We start from the raw sequence: 26,253 nt of genomic DNA, 5'->3' as shown, positions 1-26,253 counted from the left end.
AAACAGAAAGATGAAATTTTCATCTTCTGTTTTATTTCAGCAGAATATATTAAAGATGATCATTTCCACATGTAACAAGTAGAAAAGTTACTGACAAGATAGTAGACCCTTTTTGTACTAAAAGTCTTTGCAACCACGTGTGATTTTACGCAGCACCTCTCACTCTGCACGAGTTACGTTCCAAGACTCCACAGCCACGTGTGGACAGTACACCTGTGGTCTTGCCCCAGGACGTGGTGAAGCATTTAGAGTTGATTATGGGGGCAGTTCCCAGCAGTGCTCGACTTGCTGAAGTCCTGTCCCTGTTCTGTTTTGACCAGGGCCAGCTCCTGAGCATCTCAGCGGCCTATGGGGATCTGGAGACCGTCCGGTATCTTCTCACCCAGAGGCTGGTGGAGCTGCCGACGGAGCCCACGGACGACAACCCAGCCGTGGTGGCAGCACAGTTTGGGCACACGGATGTCGTGCAGGAATTACTCGAGTCCTTGTCAGGTAAATCCCAGGGCACGGGCTCTTCACCACCTCCCGGAGACCCTCTTCATAGAAACCAGACAGACATTTGAGGGGGCTGTAGTCCAAAATGTTTATTTCTTTACACCATTACCAATCGTGGGATCCAGAAATCCGAGGATAAAGCAGTTTTAGGTTTACAGAAGGACTGATGGGAAAGTACCAAGAATTCTCACATGCCACGCCTCCCCCAACAGTTTCCTTCTCATTATTTACATTTTTGTGTGCATGTAGTACAACTGTTACAATTGATGAACCAATATTGATGTGTTATTACTAACTGAAGTCCGTAGTTTACATTCGGGTTGTGTATTTATGGGTGTGGACAAATGTGTGACAACATAGAGCCACCATGACTGTGTCATGCAGAATCATTTCACTGCCCTAAAAATCCCACGTTCTACCTTCTCCTCCCTCTCTCCTCCATCCCCTAGGAACCACTGATCTCTTTACTGTCTCTGTAGCTTTGCCTTTTCCAGAAGATCATATTGTTGGATTCATACAGTGTGTAGCCTGTTCAGATTGACTTCTTTCACTTAGCAATATGCATTCAAGTTTCCTCTATGTCTTTTCATGGCTTGAGAGTTCATATATATATATTTTTTTAATCACTGAGTAATGTGACATTGTCTGGTTGTACCAGACTATGTTGCTTTTTGAGTAGGAAGTAATTTTTTCTCTGGTAGACTCAGGGTGTCCTGGTCTCCTTTGATTTCCCACTGTAGCCTCAGATTGGTGACACTGTGCAAATCCAGGCTCGGTGAGTGTTGCTGGATTCAGGCCTCAGAGAATATGGTTAAGAGAGCACCCTTTGGTTTTTGACAAAGCAGGGTTGAAGGCTTGACTTTGCCATTTACCAACTGTGGGACCTTTGGCAAGTTCCCAGATCTCTCTGAGCTTCAGTTTCCTCCTTTGAAAATCATGACTGTGAAATATAGGGCCTGCTTCCTAAGCCTGCCACGCTTCCATCCTCAGCAAAAGTCACCAGCATGACGACTGGACTTCTCATACCCACATATCCTGGTAGTAACTGAGTTAGGGACCAATTTGTCTTCTGTTCATGCACCGCCCACTTCCTTTGAATTGTTCGTTTTAGTTATCAGTCGAAGGCGAAGAAGGGACACTTACTCAGCACCTGCTCCAGCCCGGGCAGGATGCCAGATGCTTTGTGTGTTGGGTTTTAATTGCTGCCATTCTGACCTCACCCCTATTTCCTGGTCAATTTCCTACCACAGAGGGGAGGGTCACTCTCTCCGGGCTTCGGAGCACTTTGGCTCCCGAGGACTTTCCGCTTCTGAAAATGAGACAGTGCGGTGATGCAATTGGGATGTGTCCATGTGGTGAATGAGGTCATTTTTCCATGGCAGCAAGATCCCAGAGACATCGCACTGCTTTGAACTTGAAGATATTGTCACAGTTCAGCCCACGCTAACCCTGTTCATTCAGTGGGTTAAATGTTATTTCATCCTGTAATTAAGTAGGCGGTTCTTTCAGGGAGTAATTCTCTAAGTTTTAGGCTAATCGTTTTCTTTCATCAAAGTTTTTTTTTACTTATGAAAGTAATATATGTATATCACAGACAATTCGGAAATGCAGAAAGGTGTTCTTACTCGAAGAACATAATGACATCACATAATGAGTGACAGACATGATGACAGTTTATCAAGTCAGGCACTTGACGTGTACTTTGTCATGTAATCCTCGCATTACACTTGGAAAGGACAGGTGTTATTATTCCCATTTCACTGGTGAGTAAACTGAGTCACAGAGAGGCTAAGAAATTTGCCCAAGATGATGCAGCTGAAATATTCTACTCTAAGCTGCCTGTCTCCAAAGCCCATACTTCTGTGTGTAATGCTGCTCTAGGGATGAGGTCAGGGCTGAGGATGAAGAAGCCAGTAAGGGGATGTTCACTGCTGGACCACCCAGAGATAATTCTGCAATACTGCGTTGATTCTTTCTAGTCTTATTTCCACACATAGATTTTTTTTACTGGGCCGATCACACTGCACATGCTGTTCTGAATGCGCCTTTTCCTCACTTGGCATTATTTGCCAAGCAGGTGGGCTTGTAACTATGTGGGGAACTGTCATATGCGATTCAGAGGGACTTTTTCAAAAACACTGTCAACTGGACCAAAGCGACTGGCCACTGGAAACAGGACAGCGTGATTTTGCTCAGGTCAAAGGGGATTTCAGAGCGGGAACAGCCTGTCCCTCCAGTGGCACTTTCCCTTCATCCTGTCATCCCTGCCAGGTCCCTGCAGCCACCAGCGGCTGCTGAACTGGATGCTGGCCCTGGCCTGCCAGCGGGGGCATCTGGCGCTGGTGAAGCTCCTGGTCCTGACGCACGGGGCTGACCCGGAGAGCTACGCGGTCAGGAAGAACGAGTTCCCTGTCATCGTGCGCCTGCCGCTGTACGCGGCCATCAAGTCCGGTGGGTCCCCAGTCTGCCCCGCCCACGAGAACCACCGCGCTTCAGAGATGCGGGACCTTCCGTCCTTCACACTCACCTCCAGCTCTCAAATCGCCCATGGGAAGGTTTCTGCAACTCCTGTCCTTTGCCTCTTTTTTGAAATGTCTGCCTGCTTCCACCTTCCTCCTTCCCCCACCCACTCCTGCAAGGGGATTTCAGTGGCCAGGCCAGCTGTGGCAAGTGGGAGCGTCCTAGGAGGCACTCTAAAGGGCAGAGTCCCTCGCTGACGGGAACCTGGCACCTCAAGGGAGGTAACAGAGAAGTTCAACCAGCACCAGTACACTTTTTGTTTCCATTTCCCCCGTGGGCGTCTGCCGTTTTGGACCCCTGTGATGCGCCTGCATCCAATGCCCTGAGCTCTCTGCTTTCTGTCCTGTAGGGAATGAGGACATTGCCATCTTCCTGCTTCGGCATGGGGCCTTTTTCTGTTCCTACATCTTGCTGGACAGCCCTGACCCCAGCAAGCATCTCCTTAGGAAGTATTTCATTGAAGCGAGTGCCTTGCCCAGCAGTTGTCCGGGAAAAATGGTGAGTAGTCGTGTGGATGAACAGATAAAGAAGAGGTGGTGTCTGTATACAGTGGGACATTTTTTTCAGCCACAAGAAAGAAGGACATCCTGCTATTTGCAAGACCATGGATGGACTTCAAGGGCATTGTGCTAAGTGAAAGAAATCAGACAGGGAAAGACTAATACTGTATGTTTTCACTTATTTGTAGAATCTAAAAAAGCTGAACCATAGAAACAGAGTGGATGGTTTTCCAAGACCTCAGTGGGTGGAGCAAATAGGGAGCTGCTGTTCATAGTGTACAAACTTCAGCTATAAGCTGAGTAAGTTCTGGAGATTTAATGTACAGCATGGTGATTATAGTTAATAATATTGTATTATATGCCTGAAAATTTCCAAGAGGATAAATCTTAAATGTTCTCACCATGAAATAGAAATGGTAATTAGGTGGCACAGTGCAGGGATTAGCTAACACTCAGGTGGTAATCATTTTGCTGTATATAAATGTTTGCAATCTGTAATTGCAATATGTAATTGTACACCTTAAAGTACACAATGTTACATGTCAGTTATATCTCAGTAAAACTGGGGGGGGGATATAGGAATTAGTTCTAGTTAGTTTACATTTTAATAACAAAAATAGTATTGCATTATTGACATTATCTTCAACTTGGCTTTTTAAATTTGTCTTCCGTCACTGAGTCCCTCTAGATCAATGTGGCTACAACTCGTTCTTTTAAATACAGGCCTTAAATCTATAGCGTGAATGTAGTTTAGTTGACTAAGCCCTTCTCCTGTCAGTGGACACGTGGATTATTTCTGGGTTTTTGCCCGTGTAACAGAGCGTGATTTTCTAGGGCACTGCTTGTGTAGATCAGAGTTCTAAAGGTCGACTGCTTTGGAATCACTTCCCCAAAAAGCTGTGATGATTCACACTTTCACCGGAATTACAGGGGGGTTTCTGTCCCCACACCTTGGCTGGCAGTAGCTACTCAGGAGCTTTTTAATTTTCATCAGTCTGATGGGTAAAAATGGTATCTCCTTGTTTTACTGTCCACATTTCTCTCTACTACTCAGCCATAAAAAATAACAATGCCATTCACAGCAACATGGATGGACCTGGAGATTGTCATTCTAAGTGAAGTAAGCCAGAAAGAGAAAGAAAAATACCATATGAGATCGCTCATATGTGGAATCTAAAAAAAAAAAAGACAGACAAACTTATTTACAAAACAGAAACAGACTCACAGACATAGAAAACAAACTTATCATGACCGAAGGGGAAGGGGATTGGAAAGGATAAATTGGGAGTTCTAGATTTACAGATACTAACTAATATATATAAAATAGATAAATAACAAGTTTCTACTGTAGAGCACAGGGAACTATAGTCAATATCTTATAGTAACATATGATGAAAAAGAATATGAAAATGAATATATGTAAAAAACACATTTCTGTCATTAATAATATTGAATATCTTTTCACAGCATCATAAATTATTTGCATCAGCCCTTGTGTGAGTTGCTTGTTACCGTTTGTTGGTTAGCTTTCTAAAGGATTACTCAGCTTTTCCTTCTTATTTTGGAGTGCCTTTCCTTACATTAGAGATATTAAGCCTTTGTTTATCATATATGTTCCCAATACTTTCCCCAACCCACTATTTTTCTTTTTTCTGTTATCTTTTGCTGTAACAAAAATACCAGAATATATAATCAAATTTGCCTGTATTTTCCTTGATGGCATTTGGGTTATACAAGAAGGTTATTTCCATCTCAGTTTTATGTAAACATTCTCCTAGAGTCTCTTACACTGTTTTTATTATTTTTTTTTTACACTTTAAGCTTTCATTTTTCTGGTATTTATTTGATATGTAGCATGAGGGAGGGAGTCTAGCTTTAAGCCCTTCTAGATAGATGATCAATTATTCCAGCACAATTTATAAAACAAAGCTTCCTTTTCCCTCTGAATTGAAATGCCTCTGTTGCCATTTCCCCCTACTGTATACCTGTGTACATTTTGGGATTCTCTGCTCTGGTCCACTTGCCTACTCGTCTGTTTCTGTTCCAATGTCATACTGCTTTGATTGTGGGCATTTCGTGTCAACCTTACAGTCTGTGAATGCAAGTTTTTTACTCCTTATTTGCTTTTTTTCCAAAAACATCTCGACTGTTACTAGACGTCTGTTCCTCCGTGTTGTGCATTCCCCATGGCAACTCTCTTTTGTTTGTACAGCATTTGTGTTCTTTGATGGGATCTTACTGTTTTCCTCCTAAAGGTTTCCTGGACCTATTTTGTTTCCCTGTGATTATTTTGCCCCTGTTTGGTTGGAATATATGTAGTTCTTTCCCGTTTCCAGCCTATTGTTGCAGGTATGGAGGAAAGCTCTTCTGTTTAGGTGTTTATTCGGTCCCCTTACCAACTACTCTAGTGGTTTTTAGAGGAGTTCCTTGAGCCTCTTAGATATATTATCAAGTCCTCAGCAAATTCAAAGCATGTTTGTCTCCTCTTTTCTAATATTTATATAACTTACTTTATTTCATGGGTTATGTGTGTATCACCAGAAATGTCAAAAGTTGGATCATCAGCAAAAGGGCAGATGTATCTCTCTTGTTCCTGGTTTTCGAGGTCTTGGCATCAGCAGTTTATGGGCATTTGCTGTAGAATTTTGGTAGATAGACAGTTGTAATACTTAGGTGGTTTCCATGTATTTCTTTTTGCTTAGAGTTTTTATTAGGAAAGGTTGCTGAGTATTGTCCTATCCCTTTTTGGCAGCTATGGATATATTCACATAGTTTTTCTAATTTTATTTGTTGATAATAGATGTTGACCCAACTTTGAAGTCCTGTAGTAAATGCTAATTGGAGCTTTTACCACTGGATTTGATCTGTTGATATTTTACCTTATAACTTTGCATCTATATTTATAGGTGAATTGATCTATAATTTCCTATTTTTATTGTCTTTATGAGATTTTGGTATAAATGCTACATTAGATTTTCAGAATGACTTGGGGGAACTTTCCATCTTATTATAATCTGGAGAAGTTTCATATGAATGATTCATTGTTAAAGGTTAATTAGATAAAGCAGGTCTTTATTTTTGGACTTCTTTTGGAGTCATTGGTCAATTCAGGTTGTCTGCTTTTGTTTATGTGCAGTTCAAGAGGTTATATTTGGTAGAAAATCATCCATTTCCTTTAGATTTTTGAATTTGCGATCATGGTGTATCACGTTTACGCTTTTTGATAATTCTTTTTTCTATATCTGTAGTTATATTTCCATTTATGGTGCCAATTTATGAGGGAAACAGTTTTACTTTTTCTCTTCTGAATTTAATTAGACCAGTCGGGGATTTATACCCATCAGGTCCTATCAATGGACCAGTAGATTTTATGTTTTTACAATTGATTGTGTTTGTTCCTTCATTCATTTTGGCTTTTATCTGCTCTAAAACGTTCGCGACATCTTCACTAAGTGTTTTGTTGATATGTTGTGGTTAAGGCAAAGCTCTGGCCTGAGACCTCCTGGCTCTCGTCTGGGCTCCAGGCCTCACTGCTGTAGGGCCTCTACCTGCTTATTGAACATCTCTGGGTCTTGGTTGCCCTATGTATTGATTTTTATCTCGTTCTTCATGTAGTTCTAGAAGTTTTTGCTTTGTGTACCTGGAACATTGCCTTGTGACCCATTTGGACCTATTTCATGATATCAAATATCCGCTTTAATCCTGCTGATGCTTCTGCCCTCCAGAGTTTGCTCTCCCCTTGTGACACTGCTTTTTCTTTGCCTCAACCTTGTATGAGTTTTCCCAGCCTTTTAGTTTTTTTTTTTTCTTTGTATTGGGTGTATATCTTGTAAACAGCATTCAGTTTTCATTCCCATCTGACAGCGTCTCTTTTGAGAGAGGGCTCCACCCAGTAATTCACATTTGTGTGAGACCTGCCGTGTCGGTTTACTGCCCCCATCTTTTTTTATTATATTTGCTGCTATTTCCTTTTTATTTTTTTTCTTACCTTTGCTGGTTTCCTAGTTTCTAGAGAACACTGATATTCTATTTTCCTTATCATGTTACCTCTCTGAGCCTTGGCTGGTCTCAGTCATAAACAGGGGTAATTACAGTATCCACCTTGGAGGCCAGCTGTGCACTTAGCCTGGGGCCTGGCACATAGTAAGTGCTCAATAAACATTAATCATTAAATCAGCCTCACATCACGAGAGGAAATCATGATCACCTACTCCTTACGTGTAACAGTGTTTGGTGTCTGGTGTTTCCCCCAGCACTTTCTTATCATATTTGATCTGTATAACATCTCAGAAAGAAATGGGAGGAATATAATCTGTTTAACAGAAGAAAATATTGAGGTTTCGAGACATTCTGTTACTTGTCCAAGAATAGAAGATACTCAGCAGTGACGCTCAGACCAGAACCTGAGTCTCTTTAACCTGGGGGATTTTCTCATTTCATGATTCCTGAGCTGTGCCTCCCCCATCTTTCATGTAGAGCAGTGGTTCTCACATTTTTGTGTAATTGGAATCCCTGGGGGCTTTTTAAAATCCCAAGGCCCAGGCCACACTGTATACTAGCTAAATCTGAATCTTTGGGATGGGGACCCAAATCAGTAGTTTTCAAAACTCCCCTGGTGATTCCAGTGCACACCTGAGGTTGAAAGCCGGTGACTTTCATTTTCTTGGCTTAAGGGTAAAAGCAGAAGTGGTTGACATCTGTGTCTGTGACCTTCTCCACGGGTAACTCCTGCTACCCTCACCAAGATAGGGAAAGAGCTTGGAAATTACTATTGTGTTCCACGAATGAGAAGACAAAGAAAAGACAATGTTGCTTTTCTTTTCTGTGGCCCTTTTGGATACAGAAAGTGAAATTACATATAGTGCAGCCTGAGTCATAAGGACTCCTTGAGCTTCCCCAAAGCAGGTGGTATTTTATTATTATTATTATTCAAGTGAATTTCAAAGTCAGGGTTGCAGTGGGTGTGTCTAGCTCCCGTGATCTCTAACCTACGACAGCACTGTCCTTCTGTGCTGCGGGCAGAAGAGAGAGGGTTAGCCCAGAGGGGTCCAGCAGTCAGGAACGATGACCCTGGAACCAGAGGTAAGTGCTCCTACCTTTCCAGGTGTGCAGTGGGATCGAATTGGCATTTTTGATTCAGAATATCAGACAAAGGTAGACGTAAAAAGGGCGTGTTGCTGCCATGTGTACCCAGCCCGACAACTCCCTTGACTGCTGGCATTCGTGGCAGTAACCTTGCTGAAGTGGTCATCTTGTTTTTTTGGTGTTTTTGCTCTGCTTCCCCCATCAGCTGGTTGGTATTTTTTAATGTAATTGCTGCTTCCGTGGGAGCCACGGCTGGTCCTGGTTCACCACGCCTCTGTGTCAGGCATCGCCTGGTTCTCAGGCTGCCAGAACCTGTCCATGCCTGCAGATGGGAAACCGCTGAGAAGCCCACGTTGATTTTCCACTGGCAGCGGCCGGCTTCTCAGTTAGGTTTTGCTGGTGTTTGGCAAGGAAGGTCTTGAGAGCCCACACCACGTGGGCTGGACACACTTTTGAAAGAGCTACAGGCGAAGCCAGATCAGACCTGGCCAAAGCCACTCCTGGCTCTGGCTCGTGGGTGCCCCTCTGGAAAGCCGCCAAACCCTCGCCTGAATGTTCAGTGAGACAGCCGGTGTTCGTGGTGACGGTGCTGTCAGTGTTTGCTCTGTTGCCATAAGAAATAACACTTTGATGTTGGCACACTCAGGAAGGAGCAGGAAAACAGAAGTGGCAGGAGAGGCCTAAGCAGGTCCTGGACTAACTATGGTGTTTGTCCCCATCCAGCAGTGAGAGGGCTGTTTGCAGTGTGGGAGGAGACAAGAGCTGAAATTGATTTTGAAACAGCTCAATTGGGAAATTATTAATGTCCTTGTAAAAGTCCCTCATGATTTCAAATCTTGCAGCTAACATAGAGAACATCATTTATTACTACTACTACTACTACTACTACTACTACTACTACTACTACTACTACTACTACTACTACTATTATTATTATTATTACCATCACTTTTGGGATCAGCTCTGACTTATGATATACCTTAAAAATTCCGGGAGACCGGCCATTCAGGTGCCTTTGCCTGTGCCCGAGCACAGACTTCCTGGCTGCACATTTTGGGAGCTGAAGCAGCCCTTCTCCTTCCCTGTGATCTGGTGGGTCTGATGATTTGCAAATGTGGGATGCTCGGAAGGGGGAGGATGCAGCACGTACTGGTCAGTCTTTGCCAGGGACTTCGGGAGCCGCTGAGGAGGGGCTGCGTGCTCCCCAGGGCACCTGGTGCACTGTGGGTCAACAGTCTTTCCCAAGGGACCCTGAGACCTGTGGAAAGCATCCTGTCCCCGGTTAAGACTAACATTTAGCACAAGGGTCTAATTCAAGAATTTTACGCTTTCCAGAGCATTTCTACACACGCACCTTGCACCTTCTCGGTTCCTCTCTCCCCCTCCTCACTGCGGGGTGCAGTCTCATAGCAGATGGAGGAACTGGACTCCCCAGAATTAAGTCTCTGGGGCAGCAAGGCCCTGGCCTGTAAGAGGCAGCGCTAGAAGCAGACTGAACGCCCGTGGTCCAGCCTTTTCACCACTCACTTGTGTGACAGGAAGAGAAGGCTTCAGCTGCCCTCTGAGAGTCGTGAGATCAGACTCAGGACTGTCCCAGGCCTCTTCCATCAGCTCCACTCTTCCCGTGCCCAAGAATGTAGCCGATTATTCTTCAGGTGTCTGTTTTCTTGAGTTCCCAAGTACCAAGTCTTTCCCCGCCCCCACGCCCTGTTCACATGCTTTCCCTGCGGAACAGAATCACCTCTGTGATGCTTCCCATACGGTCAGTGCTTCTTAGAACCTGAGAACGGTCAGGGAGGGTCCCAGGGTGGAGCAGGTGAGCGACTGCCCTGTATCATCTTTCAGGTCCGTGTTCACGGCCGACGGTCCCACTGGACCACAAAACGTAATAGGAAGGTGCAATTCTGTAAACCAGTTGTATTTAGTTAAAAATGGAGAGAATGATTAATAGAGATGCAGACATAACGAAATTATTATTTGAACTTGTGTGACAAACTAGAAAACACAAGAAAAAAACAAGAGGAGAAGAAACATCAGCATTTGTCATTGAAACTGTTGGCTGTCAGCATGGACAAGAATATTCAGAGGGATGCAGATAAATTCCCGACATGTAAAAGTTAATCCCTGGAAACTCATGAGAATGTATTTTTAAAAAGCACATTCATGCCAGTTATAAAAGAAAGTGATCGCATTTCAAAATTTTAAAGATATGTAAAGACATATAAAGACACATAACCACAAATAAGACAAATATCAAAGTTATTTATGGTAAAATATTGTAATGTAATAGAATACAGTTTTACTATCCTACACTAATACAGTAAAACACAATTTTAAAAAGAAATGTAAAAAAGAAATAGTAGAAGAGACTTGAGGAAAAAAGAACTGACAGAGACTGAAATCCCAAAGAGATCACTGAGGCAATTATATGTCAGTTGATCGTTGAATTGAACTCAGTCCGTGTTTATAGATTATGTTCAGATGCTCGGACTCAGCAGCGCCCAAGCCAGAGCCACAAGAGTAAGGAGTTAAGAGAAATGAACAGTTAATTTACACATGAGAAAACACAGACAGTAAATCATGGCCTGGAAACATGTATGACCTTATTGGTAATTTACAGAAATTCAAATTAAAATGACTTGAAAGTAGTGTCACATACCTATTAAACTAGCAAAAATTAATATAAATGCTGAGTAAGACACTTGGCAGGGTCAAAGAGAGAGGGGCACCAGGGCCTTGCTGCTGGCACTATAAATTGGTTCCATATGTGTGGAAAGTAATTGGCATCATGTGACAAAAGCTGTAAAACTCTTTTCTCCCAGAGAACAGTTCTGAATCTGGTATTTCCTTCCTGAAAGATACCTCTAGGACATAATTCAAAAGAAGAAAAAAAAAAGTAATTGCCACCATTGCACTGCTCAAAGCACTGCTATTTATAATAAGAAACTAGGGGCAAGAAACCCAAATGTCCCTGCTGCCCATGTGGTCCCTGCAGGCTGGACATCCTGTGGCCAGAAGAGAGCGTGCCTGTCCCCTCAGCCCTCAGGACATCACTTCTCCTTGATGCCAGTGCTGCCTCCGCATCTCAGCCCCACACAGCATCCTCGGGAAGGCCTTCCTTAACCCACAGGCCTGGTCAGACACCCCCGTCCATCTTTTAGAGGCTCCTGCCATTTTATTCATAGCACTTAACATTAAGTGTGGGGTTGTTGGTTTGGGGGACATTCTTGTTTAATGTCAATTCCCCCATTTAACTGGAAGCTTCTCCAGGGCAGGGATTTGTCCAAATTTGCTCATTTTGTGTTTGCGCCTCAGTCTAGAGCCTGGAACAGGAGGAGTAGATTGTTGCTTGGATGGATGGATGGATGGATAAAGTCTTAAATATGCAGTAAACTTCCGTTTACATAGAACTTCATGGCTAACAAAGTACGTTGCCAAACATTCCACTTTAATCTTCTATGCAATCCTGGGAGGCAGAAATTTTTGTTTTCATTTAACAGTTGAGGAAACAAAGTTCTCTCAACAGTGAGTTAAGTCTTAGTAACTGCAAAGACAGTATTTTTATTTCTTGCTTTTCTCTCCCTCTCTCAAATAGCTATTGGCACAATTCTTACATTGGAACTAGTGAAGGGAGATTTCTTGTAAACTTCCTATTTTTAAAAGGAATGATGGGGGGGGCGGGGGAAGCCCAGTGTTGATTTTAAACCCCACGTACCTATTTTTAAGGATTTTAGTGAAGAAAAAGTGATACGTTTTATTAATGTTTTGGCATCCAGATAATAAAAGGAAGGCCACTTTGCTTTAACAGAATGTACTGATTGGTGGTTTTCCATAAGCCACCACGGTGCTGTTTTCTTGGTATAGATCCTGGTTGGTTGCAAAACTTGAATTTTTGAGTTTAGTTGTTGGTTTCTATTCTAGAAGATTTTGTTATGGTTTTCACAGCCCTGTATATACATATAAGTGGCCTAGAATTTTCATGGCTCTTGCAAAGTAACTGATTTTGACTCATAAAATGAAGTGAGTCCTCTGTTAAGGAATCATGTATGTAATATAGAAACTATTTTCCTTTGAAAATTTGGTTGAAAAAAATTATATTGAATTAGGAGCCTTTGGGGAAGTGATTCTTATGTTTTTTCCCTTGTTTGTTTGTCTTTTATACATTATTTTGGTTTTTCTCTTCTTGTGTGACTTGGAGACTTCTTTATTTTGGAAGTCGATCTTTCATTTCCGCATCATTGTCTGGCGGGTGAGCTCTGGCTGAGGATCTCTCCCACAACTTAAACGTTGTTTTGGAAGCGGCTGTTAGATTGTCATTTTCATTCTTAGGTTATTAAAGTACATTTTCTTTGATTTTTAATTCAGTCAATTGATGATCAATTTTATTATTTTCCCGAAGACTCTAGAATTGGTTTGATTCACCAGCCTCCTTGGTTTTTTTGCTTCCTTTTGGTTTTTCTATTTTTAGTCTAATTTTGTTTTCATTTTCTTGCTTTCTTTTAGGTTTCCATTCTAAGCAGGGTGGGGCTGCTTTATTATGCTTCATTTTTTTTTTCTTTTTGTCACTATGGTAAGAGTTGGGTGGGTTTTTTTCCCATTACTTGTGATGCTTTCGTTGTTCTAAAAATATATTCTGCTGCCGTAAACCAGTGTTTCTCTCCTACCCAAGCATTACTTGAAAGGGTATTTTTAATTCCAAATAATTGGACACCTTTTAATTCTGCTCCCATCATTGGTTTCTCCTTTCACTTTGCCTTAGTCCAGGGAGAAGATACGTAGGAGGCTTGCCTTTTTTCCCTCTTGTTTTCCTTTCTCTTTTGCTTCTTACCCAGAATCTAATCAATTTATGTGCAAGTTCATACTGACTTGAAAACAAAACTCATTCTCCTGCCCCCTTCTATTTGGTGATCTCCCATGCTTATTGTAGTCTGGAGCTTTTTCATTCCTTCATTCTTTTTTTCTTTTCTTTTTTTTTTTTTTTTTTATCTGATCTGTCGTATGGTGCTAATATTTTTCTTGAATTTTCATGAATTTGTTTATTACATATTTTTGTCCTGGGCTGGAACAACAAAGATGAACTTGGTTGTATTGGGGGGTTATGGTTGTTTAAGTGTCTTTATCACTTTCGAGGTGGCTTGGTCATCTCTCGTCATGCCTTTGAAATCATGTCAGCTATTCCACAGCCATGTGAGCATGGTGCCGGGTAGGAAGGGACCAGACGGAGCATCAGGCTCCTGAATCGTGAGCCTGGTTCTTTTACCTTCAAACAGGTCATCTCGCTGAGGCTTTTCATGTGCAAATAGTGCCCAACCTTACACAGTTGCTGTGAGCATCGTTGAAAAAGTTCTGTGCGAGCTTCGCGGAGTCACCAGGAAGGTGTTATCATGTGATCACAGCTCAACTTCCAGAAAGTTCTTCCGCAGAGCTCAGGCTTGAGTGTGCCCTGGAAGGCAGCAGGCTGTTCCGGGTTGACTGTTTAAAATACCATCATGGGGAGGGAAGGGTATATAGCTCAAGTGGTAGAGCGTATGCTCAGCATGCATGGGGTACCTCCATTAAGAAAACTAATGAAGTAAAACTTAATTACCTCCCCCACCGAAAAAGAATTAAAATAAAATGCCATCATGGGCTTGCTTGTAAGTTATTTCTGTGCTTACATTTCTCATTGATCTGGCTTCCTTGGTAATAGTTTCCCTTTTCTGGGTGTGTTTAAGTTATACTGACAGCTAACTGCTACTAACTCTGGCATTTACAGTATTTTTAGCAGGCATGCGTTTGTCAGAACTCGTTTCATTGTCTTCCTCTTGGTCATTTAGTTTAATAATTGAGTCATGTCATTAATCTCCCTTCTGAGTTCAGAAGGAAGCTGTCCTCCCCTTTCTCTTTTTCCTCTCTTCTCTTACTCCCTTAAGTATTCTCGGGTCTTTTCTGAAATTCTCCTTTTACACCATCGAGTCCTCCCAGGCTTTTCCCTAATTTAATGACTGGCTTTACTGCCCTTCTCCTTACTTCTTTATTAGATTTCTGACCTACTTATCTCAAGAGACATCCTTCTGGCTTTCTTTCTTTTCCTTTCTTCATCCATGGGTTTCTTATTTTTTAATTTTTTTAAACTTTTCTTTTTGATTTTGGGGTGGGGGGGATAATTGGGTTATTTATTCATTTATTTCAATAGAGGTGCTGGGGATTGAACCCAGGACCTCATGCATGCTAAGCCGGTGCCCTACCACTGAGCTCTACCCTCCCCCAATCTGTGGGTTTCTGTGATGCAGTGTTCTCAGGTCTTGACTCTCCCATCTTCACTTGACTTGTTGCCATTTGTCTCAGTGCTGCCGTAACAAAGTACCAAACACTGGTTGGCTTAAAATAACAGAAATGTACTGTCTGGAGTTCTGGAAGCTGGCAGTCTGACATCCGGGTGTTGGCAGGGCCGTGCTCCCTGTCACAGCTCCAGGGCAGGACCTCGTGGCCCCTTCCTAGCATGTGGTGGTTGCTGGCAGTCCTCGGTGCTTCCCAGCTTGTACCTCTCTTTTGCAGGGACATGGTTCAGTCCGTCACACCATCCTGGTGGGCCGTTGCTCCATTGCCTTTGGCCTGGTCCACCCACCAGGCCGCCTCACATCACAGGCAGATGGCCAGTCGAGGACCAGGCTCCTTCTCATCCCTTTTCAATGCCCCTTCCCTCCTTGAGAGCCGGTCCCTGCCAGGGTGCAGGGTCTCGAGCAGTAGGCATCTGGAAGCCTCGCTTGGAGAGTTTTTCTGGGCTGAGGATGTCGGGCATATCAGTTCTTACGTGCCGTAGCCCCCACCTGCACGAGGAGCCTGGGCCAGAGGCTGCCTCCAGTGTGCTGATCCCCTGTCCAGCTGAATCCCTGTTCCCTAGAGTGTCCCTCTGACGGTCTGGGCTCCTGGAGAACATTTGCAGGCTTGAAATCCACCCCCAACTTGTTGGCATCCATGCAAAGACCCCCTTCTGCAGTGACATCACTCAGGTGACCTGGGATGTGTCTTCAGATTCTGTGGCTGGCTCAGCTGCTCCGAGCATCTTTGTTTTGGGGGTTTCTTAGGGCTTGCTCTTCAGACCTTTTAGTGAGTTGGTTTCTTTCAGATGAGCCCCGTTGGCTTTTCCCTCCTCCAGCTGCCTGGTGCCCGGACTGCTCCTTCACATCTCAGAAGGTGGCCCTTGTCTTCCTGGCTGGTTCAACAAGAAGACGACCCTCTGCCACCAAGCAGGAATCTTTGCTTACCCACAAAAAGAAAGGCTTGGGTTTTATGTGGGCCAAGGATTCGTGAATACACGTTAGAACATCCTGTATGTTTCTCCCCCATTTTGACACATGTTCTCGACTGAAGAGACTAATCCTGTCGCACTGGTGGGCTCTCCACATCCAGCTGTCTTTGATTTCGCAGCGCAGTGTGCATGGATTTAATTCTACGATGGCTGGCTTCTCCCACTCAGAACCAGGTCTGTCGTGGTGCTGTCAGGACTACACACAAATAAACACGGAGGGCCCCAGGGCTTGCCCGGCCAAGTTTCAGTGTCAGGTGCGCTGTGCATACGCCCTCCTTCCTTCTTCGCCGCCGCTTTGGAAACACCTGGGCACCCTCTCATGTTTGTGCACCAAAAGGAAAATGACTTTTGTAAATGAAAGTTTTCAAACTGCCCCAAGGCCAAGTAGAAACCTTCCCTGTCTTTCCAACCACCATCCAGCCCAGAAATCTTCTCACAAGCATGTCTCTATTCCGTGCGTATTCTCGTGTTTGCAGACTTCTGCTTTTTACAACTTCTCCCAGGGCTTGACTTTCATAGACTTCAACTCTGTAGAAACTCGGGTGGGTGTAAGACCTAGAAAGAGCTCGATTTTAGGAACTGGTGGGTGATATTTGCTTCCTCCTTGTTCTCATGTCTGGGGAACTCAGTGGCACACACAGCCACTCACTTCTCATTGATGATTTACTTCTGATCAACAGCGCCCCCCAAAGATGCCCAGGAGGCTTCCCTACACGTGTTCTTTCCTTGCTTTGTGGTCAACATCACATGCTCTTAGTCCATGCAAACCAAGAAACCCATGAGGTTAGGGCGATCCGATGCATGTTCAATTCACACGGCTCTTCCTTCCAGCCATGAGCTCCCTGAACGTTGGTTCCCTCTGCAGCGTCCGCATCTTCAACCCACCCCAGTGCCTGACAGGCTGGCCTGTACATGGCAGTGCTCAAGTCACCACTGCTGAACGTGCAGGCCCGGGTTAAGCAAGATGATGTCCCTGTTACGTAACTGGGGGCCATAAGGCAGACCCTTGTTGGAGGTGAAGACGGTGATCCTTGCACCAGAGCTTACAGGATTAGTAGGATTTCGACAGGAGGGAGGAGGGCCGTGGACTCCAGCGGGGAGAAAGCAGAGCAGGGAGCGCCCCTCCCCCTTTGTCGCGGTGGCAGGAGAGTGTGAAGGCAGAGGCCAGCCCGCCTGCAGAATCTGGGGTCCTTGACGGACCTCATGACACCCACCATCAAAAGGAGGCCGGCTCTCAGGCGTAAGATTTATAGAGCTCTCTGAGCTCCAGGACCACCAACCTTGTGTCTCCCGCAGTCCCACAGCCCCCTGGCCGCCCTTCGGTACACTGGTCAGTCACTTACTGAAGGTGAGGCGACACCTCCTGATCCCCATGTCCTTCCTGTGAATGTCAGCATTGGGTCCACTTTCTGAGTCCTGTGTTTCATTTCTGAGCAGGCAGTTTCTGTGCTTTAATTGGCAATTTCCCCTTGGTCTTGAATCCTTTGCTCTGGGAGTATGCCCATTCCCCAGTTTCTTCCACCTCGAACAAATTATTAACTCCACAAGATATCCACCAACAGGAATGCAGCGGGCAGGCAGAGGTCACGGAAGAGACAGTGAGAAGTGAGACAGAAAGTTAAAAAGTACTGGGGGCAAGTGTTCATAGCAGCACTATTTACAACAGCCAAGACATGGAAACAGCCTAAATGTCCATCAACAGGTGACTGGATAAAGAAGCTGTGGTGTATTTATACAACAGAATACTACTTAGCCATAAAAAAGAATAAACTAATGCCATTTGTAGCAACATCGATGGACCTAGAGATTGTCATTCTAAGTGAAGTAAGACAGAAAGAGAAAGAAAAATACCATATGAGATCACTTATATGTAGAATCTAAAAAGAAAGAAAAAAGAGGACACTAATGAACTCATCTCCAAAACAGAAATAGACTCGCAGACATAGTGAACAATGTTATTGGGGAAAGGGGGTGGGAAGGGATAAATTAGAGAGTTTGAGATTTGCAAATGTTAACCACTGTATATAAAAATAGATAAAAAAACAAATTTCTAAATCTAAAAAAAGAATAAAGGGGACACTAATGAACTCATCGAGAAAATAGAAGACAGCTAGAATGACTTGAAAACTTGCAGTGCCAGCATTGAAAAAGACATGAAAAGGCATGAGGACACTCTTCCAGATTAAAGGAAAGTAGAAAACATGACAACTAAATACAACATGTGATTCTTGATGGGGTCCTGGATCAGGACACAAAATAGTTATAAAAGACATTTCTGGCATATTTGGGAATTTTTGAACATAGACTGTGGATTTGATAATACTGTATTCATTTCATTTCTTGAAAATGATAAATATATGGTTGTCAAATATTTGGAATGGTAGGAAAATAATCTCGTTCTTTGGAGATACATGTTGAAATATTGGGGGGGGGTGAAGTGCCACCGATAGCTGTAATTTACTTTCAAATGATTCAGCCAAAAAAATGAAAAGTGTGTACATGTTTGTATTTTGTGTCAAGCAAAAGGAGAGAAAGCAGATGTGGCAACATATTAACAATTTGCAGATCTGGGTGAAGGGTGTATGAATGGGTATGCATTGTGTCCTAGTTCAACATTTCTGTAGTTTTGAAATTTTTCAAAATAAAAAATTGTTGGGGGGAAGTAATAATGTAAAAACAAGCCTACAGCAATAGCATGACTGGCCTAAGGGGAAAAAAATCAACTGAAACTAAAACGCCTTTCTCTTGACCCAAAATCCAGTATACCATCACCTGTCCATCTTAATCCAGGGGAATGGAGAGAGGGACAGACAGACAGAGACACAGTGCCTCATCTCCTTGGTTCAAAGACCAGAGCTTTGAGAAAATGTCATAGACTCTGTCTGGTGCATCCCAGCCAAGTTAGTCGAGAAGATAAAGACCAGGCACACATCGCCATCTCGTGGCCAGATAAGGAAGTCAGCCTGTTGCTGCCAATTTTGAAAGCAGATTTACCCCCCTGTTATTGGTGTCTTTCCCAGTCTGTCTGGTTGTTACAGTTTTTCATTAGTGAAGCATTTATTTTTGTTTCTCTAATTTTCTGACATGGATTTCCAGATGCTTCAGAGAAACAAGCCAAATAAGCCAGTTTCCTTTCCCCAGACACCTACTTGAGCCCCAGATTCTTCGATAATCAAGAAGAAAAGAGAAGAGCCCTGCTCTTGCACAGATCTCTTTTACCACCGTATGCCAGCAGACTGCTGGCTTTTCTGACCCAGTCAAATGAGAAAAGCAAAGGAGATTTTTTTTTCAGAACTTGCCCCAGCAAATGAGTCATCCACTGTCACTTGCATTTTGGCAGGAGAATGGGAAAGCTGTACTGCCAAAGAGGGGGGCCCCCAACTGGAGGCTGTTGATGGCGAGGCTGGAGGTAGCTAACTAGAAAGGTTGGGGGCGTCCTCTGCTTGGTTGGGAGAGTACATTTGGCTTTCTTCTAGTTAGTCTAAGTTGGAAGCAGGGACAGAATTAGGGAAGCTGTCACTTATCAGCCAAGTCCTGGCCATTTGTGGCCAGTTGTTATAGAAGTCACTGTTTAGCTTCCTGGGTTGGTACTAGATATTGCAGTACATCTTCTGGCGAGGCTGGCTTCCTGGACTGTTTATTATAGATAAGGGGGTTAGATTCCTGGCAGGTCGCTGCAGGTTATAGATTAAAGTTCTCTTTTTGATATATGATCTGGCCATTGTCTGTAGATTCATCCTCTCACTCTGGGAGCAGCCCATGCACAAAGCACCCAGTGTGGTGGAAGCGGCTGCAGGCGGCAACTGCTCTAATCACAGGGAAGACAGCCCTGAAGGGAGGTGAGAAGGCCCACGTCAGCCTTCTTCTCCAGTCTCAGCCTTCTTCTCCAGTCTGGGGAGGCTCCTCCAAGCTTGGGTGGTCTCCTCTGTACGGAGCGGGGACCATTCCTGATGTGTTGCCTACCTAACGGTGATCAGCCCTGCAAGAGGTGACACGAAACCCACGTGCTCCCTCTAGAGGCTGGAGAGTGCGTAGCAGGAGCCCTGCAGAGATGACCTTCCCAGGTGCAGGCGCAGGCGGGAATAGGTACCTCCTCCGAGATGAGCTGGCAGACTCACACTTGAATAAATCATTGCTTCATTCCACGCCTGCACGGGCCCTGTGCTCACTGCCAGTGTGCGTTTTTCTCCTTTCTCCCACACCCAGGCTCTTCGAGTGAATTGGTCCCACCTCAAGCTGCCCTGGGTGGATCTGGACTGGCTCATAGACATCTCCTGCCAGATCACGGAGCTGGACCTGTCTGCCAACTGCCTGGCATCCCTCCCCTCGGTCATCCCCTGGGGACTCATCAACCTCCGGAAGCTGAACCTCTCGGACAACCACCTGGGGGAGCTGCCCGGCGTGCAGTCATCAGATGAAATCATCTGCTCCAGGTGGGCTCCTGCCCCTCGGCCCCCGGAACTGAACCCTGGCTGCCACGCCATCCCCTCCTGCATGGTCCTCCTCCTGTAGTTGTGCTCTTTGATTGTAGCTGGTGCTTTTGAAAACAGTTTTTTAGCTAAAATAAGAGAAGGAAGATGCACCTGCCCTTGTGCAAGCCCTTGGACATGAGATCTCCGCCTCCTTTCCAGGTGAATGCAGAGAGGTCTAGCGGGGTGGTTTGTCTGGCCCGCGTTTCTGCGGCTCGCTGGCAGCCACACAGCCAAGATGCCCAGACTTGGTCCAGCACACAGGCATCAGAGGTGGGGGCTGGTGGAAGCACTGGGGCCCCAGAGACACCAGCTTTTGGTCCCCCTGCCAGGGAAAGTGGGCAGGGCCTCAGAGAAAATTAACTCCTCAGGACCCTGGACATGGACAGATGGTGTAAGCAGTGAGACCAGGATCTATCGAAGAGAAACTTGATTTTCTTGGTCTACGCAGGACCTGGTGATGGTTAAGGCAAGGAGTAAAACTCATATTGTTCATTTTCAGTGCACACTCTTTCTCCTTGTGCAAGGAGAAAAAGAACACATTTATGGGGAAATATGTAACCGTGATGCTTTACCTCTTTCTTCTGATGCCTTGGCTTCCTGCTTCCTCAACCACAGGCTCCTCGAAATTGACATTTCCAGCAACAAGTTGTCCCATCTGCCGCCGGGATTCCTGCACCTCTCAAAACTTCAAAAACTGACAGCTGCCAAAAATTATTTAGAAAAACTGTTCGAAGAAGAAAATGGTAGGTTTGCTCACCAGTAACCTGCCTTCCTTTGTCATTTCCTTCTTGATTCAGGTTTTGTTTTGTTTTGTTTTAACCAATTCCTCCTCCTTTTTTCCCTAGCCACAAACTGGATTGGTTTGCGGAAGCTACAGGAGCTTGATATCTCTGACAATAAATTGACAGAACTCCCCGCGATTTTCCTTCATTCTTTCAAGTCACTCAGCTGTCTGAATGTATCCAGAAACAACCTGAAGGTGTTTCCAGATGCCTGGGCTTGCCCTTTGGTGAGTATCTTATCGGAAATCGTGAAAGGAGCGTTCAGTCCCGCATCCGCGTTCACCTCATAGAGCTGCCGGCGCTCTGGCCACACGTCCTTCTATCGGCGGCCATGCTGGGGAGCAGAGTGGTCCCCATGTTATGGACGAGCAGTGTCACTCAGCATCCAGCAGCTGAGGGTCTCAGGCAGTAACTCACCTGAGAGCCCACCTGGCTCTGGGTCTGAGATTCGCACTGTGGTACCCACAGGGCTTCCCACAGCTGCGGCCGGCACATCTGGCACAGGATGGATTCTGTGCAGAAAGGCGGGTCGGTTCCTCTAGGACAGATTTAAATAAGAATTAAGAAGAAAAGAAGATATAGTCTGCACCCAAAGCACTGCCAATTACATGGTGGTTTTACTTCTTGGGAAGTTGGCTTATTAAAATAGATGGAACAGCATAAAGAATATTTGTGTTTTGTTGCTGTTGGGTTTAACAACGAACATGGAAAGTCTCCACCCCTCGCATTAACATTTCTAGTTTAACCGTATGTGTGTGGGGAACCAGCTCTTCTCCAGAGCCTGGTCCTGAATTGTCCTATTTTTTTCAAGGACAATGAGCCAAATGTACCTGAGCGAAGAGAAAGGACCGTGAACCACCCTGGCAACCATTCCTGTCCCTTCCTTGGAGCAGGGACAGGAAAACAGGACAAAGAGTTTGTAAACCCTTAATTAACTGAACTGTATTTATTACAGAGCCTTGTTGGAATGGCTTTATTTTTGACATCAAATTTGGAAACAGTCTTTCTTGGAGACATGCCCACATTTAAAAAGCAAATTCGTGTCTCATTCTCTTTCTCATCAAACTCCTAGAAATGTTGCAAAGCATCCAAAAATGCCCTGGAGTCTCTACCGGACAAAATGGCTGTGTTTTGGAAGAACCACCTTAAGGACGTGGACTTCTCGGAAAATGCACTCAAAGAAGTTCCCCTGGGACTTTTTCAGCTGGATGTAAGTCTCACAGCACTCTCTTTCTCATTTTCAGCTTTTGTAAGAAAATCATTCCACATCCCAGGAAAAATCTGTTGTCCTTCTCCTGGGCTCCTGAGACCAAAAAAAAAAAAGAAAAAAAAAGTTAAGAAAGCTAACTGTCAAAAACGGGCAGGGTGGGGCACAAAGATTGGGAGGAAATGTGGAGAATGGAAACTCTGGGATGATGACTTTTTTATTCTCCAGAACTTTCTTTTTTTTATTGTTTCAATTTCTTTGTTGGGGAGATAGTTAGTTGTACTTATTTATTTATTTTTAGAGGAGGCACTGGGGTTTGAACCCAGGACCTTGTGCATGCTAAGCATGTGCTCTGCCACTGAGCTATACCCTCCCCACCAAAACTTGCTTTAATGTTGACAGTTGTAAGCACAGCCCAGCAGCCCCTCAGCCTGACCTTCACTGGCCCTGTCCCTCCCCAGCTCCGGGCTGGGCCTGCCGGACCTGCCAGAGTCCGAAGCCCAGGCAGCTCTGCAGGGCCGGGCCTTCACATCCCTGCCGTCCTCCCCGGAGGTGGCAGAACTGGGCATCCTGGGCGTGCATTCAAGAAAGTGCCTTTTTCCAGAACCTTCTATGTGTGTGTCCCAGCCTGGGGATGTCTTCTTGCTTTAGGTCGTTTGCAGTTCTGTCTGTTTTCCCCACTCCAGTGGGAACCTTTGAAAGCACAGCATAGATCCTATTCACCACCTGGTGCCCAAGACCAGCCCCAGAATGGGCAGTTCTCACTCACCCCAAAGGCATCCGGGTAGCCCCCGGCAGAGAGCAGAGGCCTGGGCCCCCACTTCTGCCATGCCGGCCGCCAGCTCTCCTCCAAGGCCTGGTGCAATGTCCTCACGTTCGGGGATCCCTAAAAGGCAGTGGAGGCCCCTTCCACATGCACGTTCTCAGGAAGGAGGACCATCAAGTCCTGGGCGCCGGGACAGACACACAGGGATTTAAAGTGGGGCAGGCTGTTCGCCCTTCTGAGCCACCCCCAAGGTGGACAGGATAGTTGGTGTTCCTGGTGACACCCTCAAGAGAAGGTTATAATCGTCCCCCTGTACTCTTATTAAGGTAAAAACACATTACAAGGTGGAGGGTAGAGACTGGTCCCCTCAGTGACTGGGTTTTCCCACAGGGCCTGTGTGTGGGTGGCGGCCGTCGGGGCCCGGGGCCAAGGCGGTCAGCGAGGGCACCTCGGACACACACCGCTGATCCCGGATGCCCGGCCGGCAGAGGACGCACGACTGGGGCCGGTCACCCTGGGTGTCGCTGCTGCCACCTTGCCCCTGTTCAGGGAGCCACCTGGGCCGGCCCAGCATCATCCTGTCCCCTCCTCCTGTGGTGACACCATGGCCCCCAGGTGCTCCCAGGATGGGCCCATCAGTAATTCTTACTCTAAATAAGCCTCAATTCTGAGAAAGTACTTGCATTCCTTTCATTCTGGAATAACTGCCTCCCATTGATCTGGAGGGAAAGATCTTCTTCAAACTGTCCCATCTGCTCTGCTGGGTGTAAGTTCATGAATTTTAAGGCACTGGAATCTAGGTTATAATCGTTTGCCTGCCCTTTGCCAGGGAACTGGCCTTTCGCTTCAGCTCCTCCTCTGCCATTCGACTTTGACATTGTCTGCCTCTCTCTCTCTGTCCTAGGCCCTCATGTTCTTGAAGTTACAGGGGAACCAGCTGGTGACACTGCCACCTCAAGAGAAGTGGACCTGCAGACAGCTCAAAACCCTCGATCTCTCCAGGAACCAATTAGGCAGGTAAGCAGGGGTCTCTGTCCCTGGCAGGTTCTAAAATGTGTGTGTGACCACCGGCGGCAGACCCATGGCACGGTGTCTCTCTAAGCCCGCTGGGCGGCCATTACCAAGGGCCCAGGCCGGGCGGCTTATAAACAGGCATTATTCCTCCGCCTTATGGAGGCTGGAATTCTGAGATGGAAGTGACGGCAGGGTTGGTTTCTCCTGCAGCCTCTCCGGTGGCTGGCAGATGGCCACCTTCTCCCTGTGTCCTCACCTGGTCGTCCCTGTGTGTGTCTGTGTCCTAATCACCTCCTCTTATACGGACACCAGTCAGATTGGATCAGGGCCCACCCTCCAACCTCATTTTAACTTGATTACCTCTTTCTTTTGAGCCTATCTCCAAATGCAGTCCCATTCTGAGCTACTGGGGGCTAGGATTTCAACATTTGAGTCTGGGGGGGCAGGGGACACAACTCAGCCCATGACAGTGACCTCCGATTTCTAATTTTTAAGGACTCCTAGAGAATCTGATGTTAGCCTAACCTGTCATTCTGTTTAAGAGTTTCTGCCAATCACTAACCAATATATATACAGATTGAATTAAAAGTACCCTCCAAGATCTTTTAATAAAAGGTAAAAGTCCAGGGATGAGCCCAGCAGACCCTCGGGGCCCTGGAGATCCCTGGCTCACTTGCTGAAGGCCACTTCTGCAGCATCTCAGCAGAACTTACACCCTGCAAGAACTCCCCAGGAGCCTAACAGCCACGGGAATGGGCATTCTTCCCAGAAATGCTTGCACCTGCCTGAAATGGAAAAGCTCAGGAATGGAAACCACCAGTCATGCCAGGGTTAGGACACCTTCTCTGCATGTTTCGTTCCCAAAAGACTCTGAGCCTAACTGGTGCAATTAACAAGCAGTGGCTGTTCACACTTACACGTCCGCTGTGGGCTCCAGGGGTCCAGGGGTCCAGATGCCCAGGTGAAGAGATGTTCTCTCTTCTCTCTGAGTGGTATTGTATAGTCACGGCCAAAATGGTCGTGTCTTTGCCATGCTTCCCTCAAATTTTGACTTTTTCCCCTCTACAGAAATGAAGATGGACTTAAAACAAAGCGTATTTCCTTTTTCACCACCAGAGGCCGCCAGCGCTCAGGGACGGAGACAGGTGTGTGTGGGGGGCGGCCCCTGTCCCTGCTCCCCTGCAGGGAGGTGGCCCTCCTGTTGGGCTTTTCCCTGCCATGCCCCATGGGAATGCCAGAGATGTCCATGCTTGACTCAAAACCCTGGAAATAGTGAGCCCATGACCCGCGTCACACGTATGACCTGCATGTGTCCTGAAAGCCCCTCTCCTGTTTGCAGTCCAGTAAGACTAGTAGGTAAGGTGGATAGATGTGTGCTGCCCTGGATAACTTAGGTATATCAGTCTCCCCTTAACCAGTCTCCCCTTAACCATCACAGCGTGAGGTATAGACTGTGGTCCCCCATTTTGCAGATGAGGAAACTAAGTCTCCCAGAGGGTCTCCAATTCAGGCTTCCATCACGAAGTACCACTGGCCAGGCAAGACTACTGAAACAAAACTACACTTCTGTGCTTCTTACAGTGTATTAACAGGCATAAAAATCAGTCAACGTTTCCAAATAATTTTCACTCACAACTTACACCATATTATTTTATGGGACTTTATAGTAAATCTTTTTACAACAACATAACATTTCTTTGTACAACAGGCCAGTAGTTCAACACCTTCCATCAAGGCATTTCAGAGCTTCTGGCATTTAGAAATAAAGTCAAAAAATCTCTTTCAAATGCAAGCATTAGTTTGTATTAAACTCAAATGCCAGATGTCAAGTCTCAAGTTCCTAAAAAGAGTGTTTTAAAAAACAGATTTGCATCCAAATTAAGTCTTATAAACCTCAATGGTAGGTCCTATCATTTCTAAACACTAAAACTCTTTGTGGATAAAAATCTGCATTCAATTGTGTGATATTTTCTTCTAGATCTGAATTAGGTGGTTAAACAACAGAAATACACTTTCTTGCTGTTCTGTGGCTGGAAGTCTGAGATCAGGGTACCAGCTTGGTCAGTTTCTGGTGAGGGCTGTCTTCCTGGCTTGCAGATGACTGTCTTCTTGCTGTGTTCT

The 26,253-nt window shown here is 45.3% G+C and overlaps 1 protein-coding gene across 4 annotated transcripts in view; it reads left to right on the top strand.

The window, feature by feature from the left end:
* The window catches only part of LRRK1 (leucine rich repeat kinase 1), a 118,229-nt gene that overhangs the window by 49,636 nt on the left and 42,340 nt on the right, over nt 1-26,253 (top strand). For all 4 annotated transcript variants that reach the window (XM_010985335.3, XM_064480527.1, XM_064480525.1 and 1 more), the window contains 9 exons: nt 321-492; nt 2,767-2,946; nt 3,365-3,513; nt 20,098-20,324; nt 20,979-21,106; nt 21,209-21,372; nt 22,218-22,355; nt 24,023-24,135; nt 25,201-25,277. In XM_010985335.3, coding sequence (XP_010983637.1) covers nt 321-492; nt 2,767-2,946; nt 3,365-3,513; nt 20,098-20,324; nt 20,979-21,106; nt 21,209-21,372; nt 22,218-22,355; nt 24,023-24,135; nt 25,201-25,277 — 1,348 coding nt within the window. The remainder of the gene's footprint in view (nt 1-320; nt 493-2,766; nt 2,947-3,364; nt 3,514-20,097; nt 20,325-20,978; nt 21,107-21,208; nt 21,373-22,217; nt 22,356-24,022; nt 24,136-25,200; nt 25,278-26,253) is intronic.

The sequence above is a fragment of the Camelus dromedarius genome, chromosome 29 (genome assembly GCF_036321535.1).
Source record: "Camelus dromedarius isolate mCamDro1 chromosome 29, mCamDro1.pat, whole genome shotgun sequence".
Classification (NCBI taxonomy): Eukaryota; Metazoa; Chordata; class Mammalia; order Artiodactyla; family Camelidae; genus Camelus; species Camelus dromedarius.
Note: the sequence above shows the minus strand (reverse complement) of the source record. Positions and strands in the feature narration are given on the sequence as shown.